Source organism: Pelophylax lessonae, assembly GCF_965119305.1.
Source record: "Pelophylax lessonae genome assembly, chromosome: 1".
Lineage (NCBI taxonomy): Eukaryota > Metazoa > Chordata > Amphibia > Anura > Ranidae > Pelophylax > Pelophylax lessonae.
The window spans coordinates 327,909,793-327,926,362 of NC_138768.1; the positions used below are offsets into that span (position 1 = coordinate 327,909,793).

General features: G+C 44.8%; 1 protein-coding gene across 1 annotated transcript in view; it reads left to right on the plus strand.

The window, feature by feature from the left end:
* The first annotated feature begins 4,180 nt into the window (after nt 1–4,180).
* ACIN1 (apoptotic chromatin condensation inducer 1) overlaps nt 4,181–16,570 on the plus strand; it is a 219,613-nt gene continuing 207,223 nt past the window's right edge. The window contains exon 1 of the mRNA XM_082244819.1: nt 4,181–4,541. Coding sequence (XP_082100945.1) covers nt 4,404–4,541 — 138 coding nt within the window. The 5' untranslated portion in view covers nt 4,181–4,403. The remainder of the gene's footprint in view (nt 4,542–16,570) is intronic.

Genomic DNA, 16,570 nt, shown 5'->3' on the forward strand with positions numbered 1-16,570 from the left:
TTCAATTGGCTATACAGCTGTAACATGATCCAAATTTTTCCCAGCCTGTCTGTAGGGAAACATAAGTAGGAGGAGCTTCTAATCCTCTTCTGCTGGTCACGTGTTCAAAATAAAAAAAAAAAAACAGGCTTTGGAATACAGAGTAAGAAAAAAAAAATATATATATATATATATAATATCAAAACTTTTTTAAAATTGTCATACAAATATATATTTGAAATCAACTCTATTTTTTTTTGTCAATAACATGGTGTTGGCAGATTTCTGCCACGCCCCTCCAGCCTCTGTCTGAGAATAAGAGGGAGGTGAAGCCTCCATCGATCAAGATCTAATATTCCACCCCCTATTATGTGCGGCTAGCTAGTGGACATGGAGAATGAGGGAGGGAGTGGGCTGTTATTTACCACTGTGTATACACCCACATGTGTGACATAGGCACATGGGCTACTCAGATGTGATAGGGAGGAAATGCTCAGGGTAGAAATACACTGAGAACTGAGCATGTGCAGAGTTGCCACCACAGCTGCAAAATCTCTAGCTGAATTGGGGAAAAGAACAGGAGGTGGAGATAGAAAACAGCAAGAAAACAGCAGGATTAACCAGGTTATTTTGCAGAATACAGAAAATCTCAAAGTGACTAAAGGCCCGTACACACGTACCGATCGTCGGCAGACAAGCGTCGGCCGACGAACGATCTGCCGATTGTACGCTTGTTAGTATGATGCCTCCAACAGCCGTCAGCGCACATTCTGCCGACAAGAATCTGTCATGCAAGCATTAAAATTTTTGTATGCCGACACCAGAGCGGCCGATTGTTCGCCAGTCAGTACAGAATTCGGCCGACAGACCGCAGATTTGCAAGACTGGGCATGCTCAGAAAAGAAAAAACACAGGGAAAGTTAACCATTACATGACATCACTTCTGCAGTCGGCGGACAAAATTCTTGTGCTGTCTTTGCACTTTTCAACAGACACCGACAGCCCGGGGACAAAAGACGGCCGATCGTTCGCCGACGATCGGTACGTGTGTACGGGGCTTTAGTGATTATGAACAGCATTTACTGGTACATTTATTGATAGTTTTTTTAGGATTTGGGTTTAGTAACATTTTAAAGCATAATTAGTCAACAAACAAAATAAATATATAAAAAAATAGGCTCCAGGAGCTTTTAGCCATACAATGCTAATATGCACAGCATATTAACACATCACAGGCAACTGTCCCCCCTCTAACACTGCGGTGCCAGCGCTGCAGTCTGTCAGGTATGCTTTCATCTTCTCCTGGTCTATCGGGCTTGGAATCTTTTGCTGCTTAAGGGCTCTTTCACACGGGCGGTCTGATCAGATCCGCCTGTAAGTTTTTTTAGGCGGATCTGATCGGATGCCCCATTCAGCCCTATGGGGCAGCGGATGTCAGCGGTGATATGTCCGCTGCCATCCGCATCCGATCCTGTCCGTGAAATCCGGACGGATGGAAACCCTATTTTCCATCAATCCTGGGGATCGGATGAGAGCGGACAGTCGGTCCGCTCTCATCCGATTCCCCATAGAGAGCAGCGGGAGCTGTGACACCTCCCTCTCCGCACTGCAAGCGGAGGCGGAGCTGTCATCCGCCGGCTCAGCGGGGATTGCAGATCGATCCCCGCTGAGCAGCACGGATCCGCCTACGGAGGCGGACCGTGTGAAAGAGCCCTAAATGGCCAGGCTGCAATGAAGTCACAGAAAATTGCCATAAATGTATGCTGAGCTGCACATACACTCATGGGCCACTTTATTAGGTACACCTGTTCAATTGCTTGGTAACACAAATTTACTAATCAGCCAATCACATGGCAGCAACTCAATGCATTTAGGAATCTAGACATGGTGAAGACCAAGCATTAGAATGGGGAAGAAAGAGGATTTAAGTGACACTGAATGTGGCATGGATGTTGGTGCAAGACAGGCTGGTCTAAGTATTTAAAAAACTGATCTACTGGGATTTTCACACACAACCATCTCTAGGGTTTACAGAGAATGGTCTGAAAAAGAGAAAGAGAGAAAATATCCAGTAAGCGGTGTTTTGTGGAAAAAAATGACTTATTGATGGCAGAAGAGAATAGGTTTGAGAGGATAGAAAGACAACAGTAACTCAAATAACCATATGAGATTGTATGGTTGGGTTTTCTATACTGTTTTTTTATTGGTTGAGCCAGATGGACTTGTGTCTTTTTTCAACCTGACTAACTATGTAACCACTTGTTACAACCAAGGTATGCAGAATACCATCTCTGAATGCATAACACATCAAACCTTGAAGCAAATGGACTACAGCAGCAGCAGCAGCAGACCACACCGGGTGCCACTCCCGTCACCTAAGAACTGGAAACTGAGGCTACAATTCACACAAACTCACCACCATTGGACAATAGGATACTAGAAAAACATTGCCTGGTGTGATGAGTCTCGATTTCAGCTGCAACATTCAGATGGTAGGATCAGAATTTGGCATAAACAACATTAAAGCATGCATCCATCCTACCTTGTATCAACGATTCAGGCTGCTGGTGGTGGTGTAAGTGTGGGGGATTTTGTTGGCACACTTTGGGTCCCTTTGAACCAACTGAGCATTGTTTAAATGCCACGGCCTACCTGAGTATTTTTGCTGATGATGTCCATCCCTTTATGAATACAGTGTACCCATCTTCTGATGGCTCCTTCCAGCAGGATAATGCATCATGTCACAAAGCTCAAATCTTCTCACCACTGGTTTCTTGAACATGACAATGAGTTCACTGTACTCCAATAACCTCCACAGTCACCAGATCCTAATCTAATAGAGCACCTTTGGGATGTGGTGTAACGGGAGATTCATATCATGGATGTGCAGCCGACAAATCTGCAGCAACTGCATGATGCCATCATGTCAAAATGAACCAAAATCTATGAGGAATGTTTTCAACACCTTGTTGAATCTATGCCATGAAGAATTAAAGAGGAAGTAAACAGATTTTTCTTTATTTTACGACCTGCAAAGCAAAGACATAATGTGCCGATATGCATCACATACTAGCACATTATGTGAAACTTACCTGCAAATGAAGCCCTCGTTATCCCAACTGGAGGCCGCATTCATCTTCACCCGTCTTCCTTCTGGGTCTACGTACTCTGGCTGTGTGATGTCACTCCTGCACAGAGAAGGAGCCGCCGCTAACGGCACAGAAGAAACTGCATAAGTGGCCGTTCCTTCAGAGCGCATGCACTGATTACATAATCAGCTGCATATACACTAAAAATCGCCTAAACGGTACATGTTTAGGAGATATTTACAGTACCTAATAGGTAAGCCTTATCATAGCCTTACCTGTAGGTACAAATAATTGATTGATATTTACTTCCTCCTCTTTAAGGCAATTCTGAAGACAAAAGGCGGTCCAACGCGGTACTAGCAAGGTGTACCTAATAAAGTGGCCAGTGAGTGTAAATGCTGATAAGTAGAGAGAAGAGTTTGACAGAAGGTCTCTTATCATAAAACATCTACCCGAGTGCTTTTCCACTTAAAGTGGAGTTCCACCCAAAAGTGGAACTTCCGCTCATTTTCTTCCTCCCCCCCCCTCCAGTGCCATATTTGGCACGGGGGGGGGGTACCTGTTTTTACCCCCCCCCCACTTCCAGGAGACGGCGCTGGTAATTGGATGTTTGCCCTCCTCCTCCTTCCCCCGCTAACAAGCATGCATGCGCAGTAGGGACCCCCCTGTAAAGCCGCAAGGCTTTACTGCCAAGTTACCAGCAATGGCGGCACCTGTGGTGTGGACATCGCTCTACTCCAGAACAGGGAAGCGTCCTAATATTAAAAGTCAGCAGCTACAGTATGTGAATTTTTAGAAGGGGGGGGGGGAAGGCTGGAACACCGCTTTAAATTCCACTTTAATACCTGCATTTGTGTAATCCCCCCCCCCCCCATTTTATTTCCTTATAACAAACACACAAGCCCAGGCCTCAACATACTCTAAGCACAGAGCACTTTTATTATAATATTTCTGTGATCCACACTTGAAAGAACTGCATTCCAGCGCCTTTGCTGTTCTGCTGTAGATGACACAAGCTCCTGAGAAGTAGATTTTTCCTTACCCAAAACCACCACCAGATGTCGCTGCTGCACTACACTTTCTAGTACGTCCAAAACAAACACTACTTACCATGAAAGCGAGGCTGGTGTGGGCGGAATCTCACGTCTGAACGAACGTGAGGTAACAGGAAGGAGGGGGAAAAAAAGAGAGAATCTCCGACTGGACCCGAGCGGAGAGGCGGAAGTGCCCGAGGCTGACGTCACGCAGCGGGATCGGCCGAACTCGGTCGTATAGCGCCCCTCAGCCGGTGCTCCTTGTTTGTGCTAGGTTTTACAACGGCTGAACACGTCCAAAATGTCAGAACTAGACGACGTGACGCTGGACGGGAGGCCGCTGGACAGCCTTCGGGTAACTGATTTAAGAGCGGCACTTGAAGAACGGGGACTAGCTAAGAGCGGCCAGAAGAGCACACTCATGAAGCGTTTAAAAGGGGTAAGTAGTTTCACTGCATCCCGCTCTTTACTACGGAATAACGGCAGCTCTCGCGGAAACGCGCACTCCCCACAACAGTGTTCCTGCGCGCTCCCGCCGCCCCCTCCTCTTCCTATCGGCAGACCCAGTGCGCTCGCGCAGACTAGTAGGCCGTGCTGGGCATGCGCGGTGGCGTTCGGCGCGTGCGTACTTGGCCGAGTGAGGCCGTCTTCCCGCCCTTTGCCGCTGAGCGTCGGGTATGGGTGCGCGCCCGCGGTCAGCTAAGCGCCGCCCCTCATCCCCCGCGTGCTCGCGCACCTGTGGGACTGTGGCCTGAGCAGAGAGAAATGTATAAACATTAATGAGTGTGAGATGATGATGGTCTGTGACCGAGGAGGTTGCAAAGCAGGGGGCACTGTAGTGAATAGGCTTAGATTGGCAATATTGTGCCTTATGGCTGACTTGTGTATTTCGGATTGACATATGTTTATGTGATTTGGATTGGGTTTGCAATCATGTGGATATAACATGGAATACCCAGCTGTAGGGATGTGTACAGTCTCTTTACCTGTCCTAATACATATACATGTCCTCGTTCTCTGATGATCAGTGCTGACAGTGTTATGGTTGCCATTTGGTTCGATCTGTACAATTGCACTACACCAACAGGTCCTGGTGTATGTTAGTCACCCCCCCCCCCCCCAATCTACAGTAAACCATTTCCCATTCCAGCCCCCCCCTGGGGGAGATGTACTCTTCTGGCCATTTCCGTTTCTAATAAGGTGATCCTTGTTAATCCGATTCACGCATTAGCTTCATGTCAAGCATATGTTGGCTTGTTAGGGGTGGCCAGATCAGAAGTTTAAAAATGCAATTCTACTTTTCAATAAATAAGCGGATGCATATTGATTAAAGTTGGTCAGAGACGATTTTATGTATGGGACCGTTTCAAGCCAAATTCCCAGTATGGATTTTTTTTTTGCATTGGTTCAAGCCTATTAATCATACACCATACCTGTGGCAGTGGAGTGATGTCTAATCAGTGACTGCCTTGTAGCACAGCCTTCTGTTTAATTTTAAAACCAGTTTGTGAGCTTCTTGTAAACACTATGACATGGCATGAAGGGCAGCATCTCAGGAGCTGTTCTTTGCAGTTAATCGCTAGATGACTTCTGTATTCCAGGTTGGATGACACTGGGGCAGCTGTGCATACTAACTAATCAGCTACTAACTTCAGCTTGTTCAATTCAAGTGATGTTAAAGGTAAATAAAACAAAACAAACCTGTAAGTGCCAGTTCACACTGGGGCGACTTGTCAGGAGACTTGTCAGCCTGACAAGTCGCGGTCCGTTGTGTCGTACGGGAACCGTTCTAATAGGAGCGACACACAAGTTGCTCCAACTTAGTAAAAGGTTCCTGTACTACTTCGGAGCGACTTGCATAGACATTCATTCTGTGAAGTCCATGCAAGTCGCGCTGCACGCGACTTCACAGGTCGCCCCCGAAGTCGTGCCGCTTCAGTGTGAACCGGCACTAATACCTGCTCTGTGCAATGGTTTTGCACAGAGCAGCCACAGTCTTCTTCTGGGTTTTGCACAGAGCAACCACAATCCTCCTCTTTTGGGGTGCCCCACTGGTGCTCCTGGCTCCTCCTCTTTAAAGGGCCTCCATAGCAAGCCGCTTCTTGTGGGGGCATGCTCCCAAGCCTCACTCTATGTGTCCATAAAGCCCCGTACACACGTACCGATGGTCGGCATACAAATGTTCCTCTTTTCTCCCCGGGATGTCGGTGTCTGCTGAAAAGTGCAAAGACAGCACAAGGACAGCACAAGAATTTTGTCCGCCGACTGCAGAAGTGATGTCATGTAATGGTTAACTTTCCCTGTGTTTTCTATTTTCTGAGCATGCCCAGTCTTGCAAATCTGCGGTCTGTCGGCCGAATTGTGTACTGACAGGCGAACAATCGTCCGTTCTGGTGTCGGCATACAAAAATTTTCATGTTTGCAAGAAAGACTTTTGTCCGCGGATTGTGCGCAGACATCTGTCGGAGGCACCATACTAACACGCGTACAATCGGCAGATCCTTCGTCCACCGACGTTTGTATGCCGACGATCGGTACGTGTGTACGGGCCTTAAGACATACAGAATGGGACTCAGCCCTGCCCACTGCTACCTCCTCACTGGCTGTGATTGACAGCAGCGGGAGCCAATGGCCCCCCTGCTGCTGTCTCTCAGCCAATGAAGAGGCAGAGACCCGGTAGAGCAGCTGCTTTCGTGCATAATGCCTCGTACACACGCAACAATTGTTGGCCGTGAATTTTTGGCCATCGTCCGATTGGCCGATTTTCGGCTTGTTAGTATGATGATTCCGACAACCGACTGCAACTTTTCGGCTGAATAAAATCTGGTGTGCAGGCTATAAAATTTTTGTTGGCCGTTACCACAACGTCCGATTTTCCGTCAGTCAGTACAGATTTCGGCAGACAAAAATCTGATGAGCAAGACTGGGCATGCTCAGAGAAGAAAAAACACACGGAAAGTAAACCAACACATGACATCACTTCTGAAGTTGGTTTTTGTTGGCCAACAAAAGTCCAGTGCAAGTCTAGAGCACATTTCAACCAACACAACAACACTGGACAAAAGACGGCCGATCGGTCGGCCGATAATCGTTGCGTGTGTACGAGGCATTACACTAGATTGCAATCAGGCTCAGGTGAGTATTAGAGGGGCTGCAGAGAAAGCCGCATACTAAAGTCTTTTTTTTTTTTTTTTTTAACGTTAATGCATAAAGGTAAAACACCTTCAGCCTTTATAACCATTTAAGCTTTGGCAATAAAATCTGGAAGCTGATGGTTTACTATGCACTGCTGCACCAGATTCTGTGTGCACCATTTTTAGTAAATCTCCCCCTGTATGTCAGTGAACCCAGAAGAGTTAAGGATATATTGTGAGTGCAGAGTGTCATGAACTTGTTTCTTTAAGGCAGGGATGGGCAAAGAATTTCCCACAGGGCCACACAAGAAACTTGGACTGTAGTGGAGGGCCAAGCCAAAGTTTAGTGTATAGTTAAAAATCTTTTGATTAAACCAGAATATGTAGATTAACAACACTGGGCTGGAAAGGTCCGTCTGTACATAATCCTATAGAAAGCAAACACCTGGTGCAAGGAGGAACTGCTCATGATATAGTGTTCACACTCATAATTATTTGAAGCAATGGTGAAGAAATGACTTGATCTGGTCATAATGTTGGTGTAGGGCAGGCTGGCAAAAGCTATGAGGTGGCTGGCAGGCCCGGGGGTTAATAAACTGATGTGCCAATATGTGACTGAATTGTTTTGGGAGATAACCGGCAGAGGTGCAAGCACTGGAATTGGAGAGCCTGAGATCGCAATACAGTGGGGATTTCTGCAGATCCTAACCTGGAGTGAAGAACACGTGCATGGCTCTTGGAGTTTGCAGCATGCAGGTACTGACACAGGAAGAAGCTGCCTGGGTGGCAGAAGAGCGTTATTGCTTCTAGGCAATGCTCCTCTGTCAGAACTGAGCCTCCCTGTTGTACCAATCACCACCTCAGGATCTCTTTCTAGTTTTTTGAAGCTCTCCACACAGGCATCTCTGAGCTTGCCTTTCTGAGCCTGTCAGCTTCTTCAGTGAGGAAACCGACAGGCTCAGAGAAGCATGCTGATGTGGAGGCATCCAAGGCTGGATGTGGCCCTGGGGCTGAAATGTGCCCAGGGCTGCTTTACGGGGCATCACCACAACACCCTGCACTCTGTGTAATGATGCATAGTGTGGTGCTTACTACCCTGCTCCCTTAAAGCTGAACTCCTGGTATGGATTTTGTTGCTTTGTTAGAGCTGCACGATTAATCGATTCAACCTCCCTCGCGATCTTAAGAGATGTATGGTATTCTTTTTTTTGTCCCCCCCCCCCCCATTCATATTTACCTAGGTGGATGCAGCATCGGTCCCCTGGCGCCTCCATACTGAAAACCGAGTGATCAAACACCACCGATCGCTCGGTTCTGACAGCTCCCCGAGCAGAGAGCTGCTGACTGGTGCCTGGACTGACTCGGTGCCTGGACTGACTTCTGTGACGTCAGCAAAGAGCAGACTTCTGCTGAAAATGGGTCACAGGAGTGCAAAAGAAACTGCATAGAACCATCTTCTTTAATCTGGCCTTTCTATGATTCATGTAAGTTCAGAGCAGTTCTGTGCTCACAGCTGTCAAAAAAAATAAAATAAAAATTAGCAGCTATGTTTATCAACATTGCTCAGCACTGATAAATTGAAACATTGTATCATTTGGTTCTTTTAGACCAAAGAGATAAACTTCGGTCTGTAAATGAGGTCAGTTTAATCACTTAAAGACTAAGCATTTTTCTGACACTTGTTGCTTACAAGTTAAAATCAGTATTTTTTGCTAGAAAATTTCTTAGAACCCCCAAACATTCTATATATTTTTTTTGCAGAGACCCTAGAGAATAAAATGGCGGTTGTTGCAATATTTTATGTCACACTGTATTTGTGCAGCGGTCTTTCAAACACAATTTTTGTGGGGAAAAATACACTGAATTAAAAAAATAAATAAACAGTAAAGTTAGCCCAATGTTTTTTGTATAATGTGAAAGATGATTTTACGCCATGAATAATGTGAGAAACGTGATCTTTTATTCTAAGCAAAAAAAATCGTGATTCTCATTTTATCCAGAATTGTGCAGCTGTAGCTTGGTTACATTGGTCCAACTTGGATTAATGTAGGTGTGCATATGCCATACCTGTGGGGTCCCTATGTAAACTGGAAATGACTTTAGTAACCGTTGCTGGCCTCCTGGTCCAATGCTGAGTGGCTGCCCTGCTTTATAGTAACCACAGGGGGACACAGTACTGTGCTTTACAAATCGTACATGGAATTCAGCTTTAAAGAGGCCCTTCGTCCATATCCTACCATGACCACTAAATACATGTTGGCATGTACTTAGAGAAGCACTTCTGCAGTAGTAATTGGGGAATTCTAACCAGGAATATCAGAGCTGCTGTTCGACTGAAAATCAATACTTCCAGATGTGTCGGATTCTCGGACTTCTGTGCCCCTACACCATACTGGAAGGTTTTTGTACTTCCTGCAGAACCACCAAGAATGCCTTTGGAATCCACTGCATAGCATTGAAAGCACACAGAAAGGATGACCTGGATGTCTAAATATCCAGCACTTACAGAATTTAGATTGTGTCAGAATAGGGGCACTGATATCTCTAGTTGCACTCTCAAATTGTGGTAAAGAAGGCTTCTGTAAGTACATGTAACACAAATTCCAGCCTGTCACCAGTATTAAAGTGGAAGCAAAGGCTGCATACGGTATAAGTCTGCTTAACCACTTCCATACAAAGCAGTTTGACACCCTTCCTGCCCAGACCAATTTTCAGCTTTCAGCACTCTCACACTTTGAATGACAATTGCTCAGTCATGCTACACTGTAACCAAACAAATTTTTTATAGCTTTTTTCACACAAATAGAGCTTTCTTTTGGTGGTATTTGATCACAACTGGGGTTTTTTTTTTTCGTGATATATGCAAAAAAAGAGCAAAAATTTTGAAAAAAAAACACTTTTTATTAGTTTCAATTATAAAATTTTGCAAAAAATAAATTTTTCTTCATACATTTGGGCCAAAATGTATACTGCTACATGTCTCTGGTAAAATTAACCCAAATTAGTGTATATTATTTAGTCTGTGTGAAAGTTATTGAGTCTAGAAGCTATGGTACCAATTACTGAAAATTGATCACACCAGAAGTACTGACTGCCTATCTCCTTTCTTGAGGCCCTGAAATGTCAGGACAGTACAAATACCGCCCAAATGACCCCTTTTTGTAAAGTAGACAGTCCAAGGTATTTAGTAAGAGGCATGGTGGGTATTTTGAAGTTGTAATTTTTTCCCACAATTCTTGGGAAAATGAAGAAAAAAAATTTTTTTCTTTTTTTTCCCACAAAGTTGTCAATTTATAAGCTATTTCTAACACATAGCATGTACACAGCAAAAATTACACCCAAAAATACATTCTGCTACTCCTTCCGAGTATGGCGATACCACATGTGTGAGACTTTTACACAGCCTGGCCACAAAAAGATACTCCACGTCCAAGAAGCACCTTCAGGCGTTCTAGGAGCATAAATACACATAAAACTTTCTTACTACCTATCACACTTTTCAAGGCCCTAGAGCACCAATACAATGGAAAAGTCCACAAAATGACCCCATTTTGGAAAGAAAACACTCCAACGTATATTCTATGAGGCATTATGGGTCCTCTGAACGTGTCATTTTTTTCCACAGGTTTTTGGAAAATGTGGGAAAAAAATGAAAACTTTTTTTTTTACACAAAGTTGTCAATTTATAGGATATTCCTAACACATAGCATGTACACAGCAAAAATGACACCCCAAAATTCATTGTGCCACTCCTCCTGAGTATGGCAATACCACATGTGTGAGACTTTTTCACAGCCTAGCCATATAGAGGGGCCTAACATCCAAGGAGCATCATCATGCATCCTAGCCACTTGCCCAGGCCTATTTTTGACATTTGGTGTTTACAAGCTAAAATCAGTTGTTTTGCTAGAAAACTGCTTAGAACCCCCAAACATTATATATTTTTTTTTAGCAGTGACCCTAGAGATTAAAATGGAGATTATTGCAATATTTTTTATCACACCGTATTTGCGCAGCGGTCTTCCAAACGCAATTTTTTTGGAAAAAATTCACTTTTTTTAATTAAAAAATAAGAAACCAGTAAAGTTAGCCCAATTTTTTTCCATAATGTGAAAGATAATGTTACGCCGAGTAAATAGATAGCCAACATGTCATGTTTCAAAATTGCGCACGCTCACGGAATGGCGACAAACTTTGGTACTTAAAAATCCCCATAGGCGACAATTTAAAAATTTCTACAGGTTGCCATCCTTGAGTTACAGAGGAGGTCTAGGGCTCAAATTATTTCCCTTGCTCTAACGATCATGGTGATACCTCACATGTGTGGTTTGAACACCGTTTACATATGTGGGCGGGGTTTCCGTATGCATTCGCTTCTGCGCGCGAGCTAACGGGGACAGGGTGCTTTAATTTTTTTTTTTTTTTTTACTATTTATTTTATTTATTATTTTTTATTCTTACACCGTTTAACAAAAAAAAAAAAAAAAAAGGATCATTTTTATTTCTATTACAAGAAATGTAAACATTACTTGTAATAGAAAAAGGCACGACAGGACCTCTTTTTTGTGAGATCTGGGGTCAAAAAGTCCTCAGATCTCACAAGTACACTAAAAGATAGAAAGAAGAAAAAAAAAAAAAAAAAAAAATTATTATATAAAATGAAAAAAAAAAAAAAAAGGACCTTTAAACCGGTTGCTAGGCAACAACATTTTCCGTAGCCCCGGTCCTCCAAGACCATAGAGTCAAGTGAGGGCAAGCTTGCCCTCACTCGACATCCTGTCTGTGAGGATCAGGGACCGGATCGTTTTCCCCGCTGCCGGCGGGTCCGGTAAGCGGGGAAAAGGACCGGACGCGGCGGGAGGGGGGGGCACCTCTTCCGCCATCCCAGAAGGGTGATCCCAGGGCGAATCCGCCGCTGGGACCACCCTTATCGGAAAGCCAACCGTCCACCGTTTAAAAAAATACCAGGGTTATGGCAGCTATCTGCTGCCATAACACCGGTATTTAGGTTTAAACGGAGGACGTATATAAACCTTTTTGGACTTAGACATGGTGGCTGTATGAAGGGCGACAGGTACTCGGGTACTTTGTTGGGCAGGTGACAGGTACTCTGGTACTGATGAGCAGGTGGCAGGTACTCGGGTACTCCGATAGGCAGGTGACAGGTACTCGGGTACTCTGATGGGCAGGTGACAGGCAGGTGATAGGTACTGATGAGTAGTACTGATACTGATAGGTGATACTGATACGTGATAGGTACTGATGAGTACTGATGAGTAGTGATGGGTACTGATGAGCAGGCGGCAAGTACTCGGGTACTTCAGGCGTCAGGTACTCTGATGAGCAGGTGGAAGGTACTCGGGTACTCTGATGGGTAGGTGACAGGTACTCAGGTACTCTGATGACGGGTACTCCGTTGACAGGTACTCAAAGTACCCGAGTATCCGTCATCAGAGTACCCGAGTATCTGTCATCAGAGTACCCGAGTATCTGTCATCAGAGTACCCGAGTACCCGTCATCAGAGTACCCGAGTACCCGTCATCAGAGTACCCGAGTACCCGTCATCAGAGTACCCGAGTACCCGTCATCAGAGTACCCGAGTACCCGTCATCAGAGTACCCGAGTACCCGTCATCAGAGTACCCGAGTACCCGTCATCAGAGTACCCGAGTACCCGTCATCAGAGTACCCGGGTACCCGTCATCAGAGTACCCGGGTACCCGTCATCAGAGTACCCGAGTATCTGTCATCAGAGTACCTGATGGGCTGGTGACAGGTACTCGGGTACTTTGATGGGCTAGTGACAGGTGCTCTTTATTGGGGGGGGGGGCAATCAGTGTGTTTGGGGTGCACTATGATTGGTAACTAGCTGTTACCACACTCTCTTCCTCACACAGGATCAGTGTGTGAGGAGGAGAACACGGTGACAGCTAGTTACCGTGTTCTCTGTTGACATTTGTGACCGGCTGTGATTGGACACAGTCGGTCACGTGGTAAAGAGCCAATTTCATTGGCTCTTTACCTAGATCGGGGATCGACTCTGTCCGAGGGACGAGCCTCGTCCCCGATCGCTGCTCTGCGCGCCCCCGGGGGCGCGCATTGCAGAGAGAACGAGCGGCTCGTGCTGGAGCCGCTCATGTGATCGGCTGTGATTGACACAGCCGATCACGTGGTAAACAGCCAATTTCTATTGGCTGTTTACCTTGATCAGGGATGGGCTATGTCCGAGGGACGAGCCTCACCCCCGATCGCCGCGCTGCGCGCCCCCGGGGGCGCGCAGTAGCAGCTAGAGCGGGCGGACGTCATATGACGCCCGCCCGGATCCGTACAACCACCATGCCGACGTCATATTACTATGACTCGGTATGGAAGTGGTTAAAACCCGTGCTTCCCCCCTTCCTCCTACTTATGCTGTCTAATGCTGGTAAAGTTTGTGTAAATGCCTTATTTCAATTTGCTCCAGTCTGGTCATGTGAAGCAGAAGCTCTGGCTCCCTGTGTCATGGATTGCTTGACAACAGGGCTGAATTCCAGGAGTCATGATGTCGCCACTGGGCTCCATTGCCCATCTCTTGTTGGCGCTCCCTCCTCTTTCCTACAATAACACTGCACTTCTTGTTTTCCTCAGTCCCCCCTGTAACCTAGTTTTATTACTTGTTGATCCTACCAGTAGATCCATCATATTTCTAAATTGTTTAGGACCCAAATACACCTGCTCGTCTACAGTGTGTCTCTTACTGGGAGGATCACAAGGTGAAAATAAAGGAACAAAAAGCTATAAGAAAAACAAATGCAGCTGCCACATGGAAGAATAAGTAAACTAGTATACATTTTTGATTTACAGTTAGGTCCATATATATTTGGACACATGCACCATTTTGATACTTTTGGCTCTGTATGCCACGAGAATAAAATTTAAAATGAAACAATCCAAATTAATTTGATGTGCAGACTTTCAGCTTTAATTCAAGGGGTTGAACATAAATATGAAGTACAAATTTTAGGAACTGCAACCATTTTTATACACAGTCCCCCCCCCCCCCCCCCTTCCCATTTTCAGGGACTCAAATGTAATTGAACAAATTCATCTAATCCTAAATAAAATGTTCATTTTTAATATTTTGTTGAGAATCCTTTACTGGCAATGACTGCCTAAAGTCTGGAACCCATGGGCATTACCAAAGACTGGGTTTCCTCCTTTCTGATGCATTGCCAGGCTCTAACTGCAGCTGTCTTCAATTGTTCTTTGTTTATAGGTCTTTCTGCCTTTTAGTTTTGCCTTCAGCAAGTGAAATGCTGCATGTTCAACTGGGTTGAGATCAGGCAATTGACTTGGCCATTGCAGAATATTTCACTTCTTTTCCCTCAAAAGTGTCAAGTATAGGCGCTTTTCCACTGCATGGAACCGTACCGGTTCGGCACCCTTTTGTGCTTTTCCACTGCTGGTACTGCATGGTATAGGGTCGGAACGGTTCGGTACGGTACGGTATAGGTTTGCTTTTCCACTGCATGGAACCGAACGGTACGGTACAGCTCTGAAAAAACAGTACCTACTCGATTGTGGTTCCAACAGGTACCAAATGGCACTTTTCCACTGCAAGTACCGGCTAGTACCGGCTCGGCTCTACTCGGCCCTGCTTGGCCCGGTTTGCTTTTCCACTGCAGGTACCGCATGGTATAGGGTCGGAACGGTTCGGTACGGTACGGTATAGGTTTGCTTTTCCACTAAAGTAGTACTAAGTTAAGTGGGTGGGATAACAACGGGGTGGGTGGGATTCTCTGACCAATCAGTGGCTAGTAGTGACTGCATGCAAAGGATTGTGGGATATGGTACCAGTTTGGTACCTGTTGGAACCACAATCGAGTAGGTACTGTTTTTTCAGAGCCGTACCGTACCGTACCGTTCGGTTCCATGCAGTGGAAAAGCAAACCTATACTGTACCGTACCGAACCGTTCCGACCCTATACCATGCGGTACCAGCAGTGGAAAAGAACAAAAGGGTGCCGAACCGGTACGGTTCCATGCAGTGGAAAAGCGCCAAAACTGGTACCATATCCCACAATCCTTTGCATTCAGTCACTACTAGCCACTGATTGGTCAGAGAATCCCACCCACCCCGTTGTTATCCCACCCACTTAACTTAGTACTACTTTAGTGGAAAAGCAAACCATACCATACCGTACCGAACCGTTCCGACCCTATCCATGCGGTACAAGCAGTGGAAAAGCAAGCAGGGCGGTACTTGCAGTGGAAAAGTGCCAAATGTCAGTTAGGGGTCCGATCTGTCCGCTGCAATGTCGCAGTCCCTCTAAAAATCGCAGATGGCCACCATTACTAGTAAAAAAAATAAATAAATAAATAAAAAATTACATAAATCTTCCCCTGGTTTGTAGACGTAATAACTTTTGCGCAAACCAAAATATGATTATTGCGATTATTTTTATTTATTTTTTTTTACCAAAAATATCTAGCAGAATACAAATTGGCCTAAAAGGATGAAAAATTTAGATTTTTAAATCTTTTTTTTTTTTTTGGGAATCTTATATAGCAGAATGTGAAAAATATCGCTTTCTCTTATTTTTAAGAATTATCACTCTTTTTTGTTTCTAGTGCAAAAAATACAAACCATCAAAAGAAAGCTATTTGTGGGGAAAAAAGGACCTCAATTTCATATCGGTACAGTGTCGCACGACCGCACAATTTTCCGTTAAAGTAATGCAGTGCCGAATCGCAAAAAATGGCATGGTCATTAAGAGGTCCAGAACTGGTTAATATCTCTGAGATGAAGTAAACAAAGTACACATGACATGCCGGGCAACATCAGCTGGTTCATTAAAAACTGGCTACCATTGGGCCCGTGTGTATGGCAGCCTGTCCGACAGAAGCGAGCCATTCGGCATGCGCAAAAAAAAAAACTGGCTCCTAACTTTTTTAGCTGGCTCCTAGATTTCAAGTAAATTTGTCAAGCCCTGCCCTAATCCAATGCCTTTCCACCTGAAACTTTGGAAGGTACTCGGGTAATCTCAAGGCTATATGCACACTGGCTTTAAAATCGCTGCTTCTACCGCAGTGTTAATTTTGGCAGCAAATTTCGATTTAGTTTTAGTTATAGTCCTTTGACTGAAATGCCATTTTAGTTTGTCGTATTTTAGTTATCTGAATTGTTTTAGTTTTAGTCATATTTTAGTCGACTAAAATCTCCAGTACATTTTAGTCGACTAAAATCTCATACATTTTAGTCAACTACAAATCGAATAGGTTAGGGTAAATTGTAGTGCATTATTTAAACATTTCTCCAGAATTTCCAAACAAATTATATACTCCTAGAGTAAAA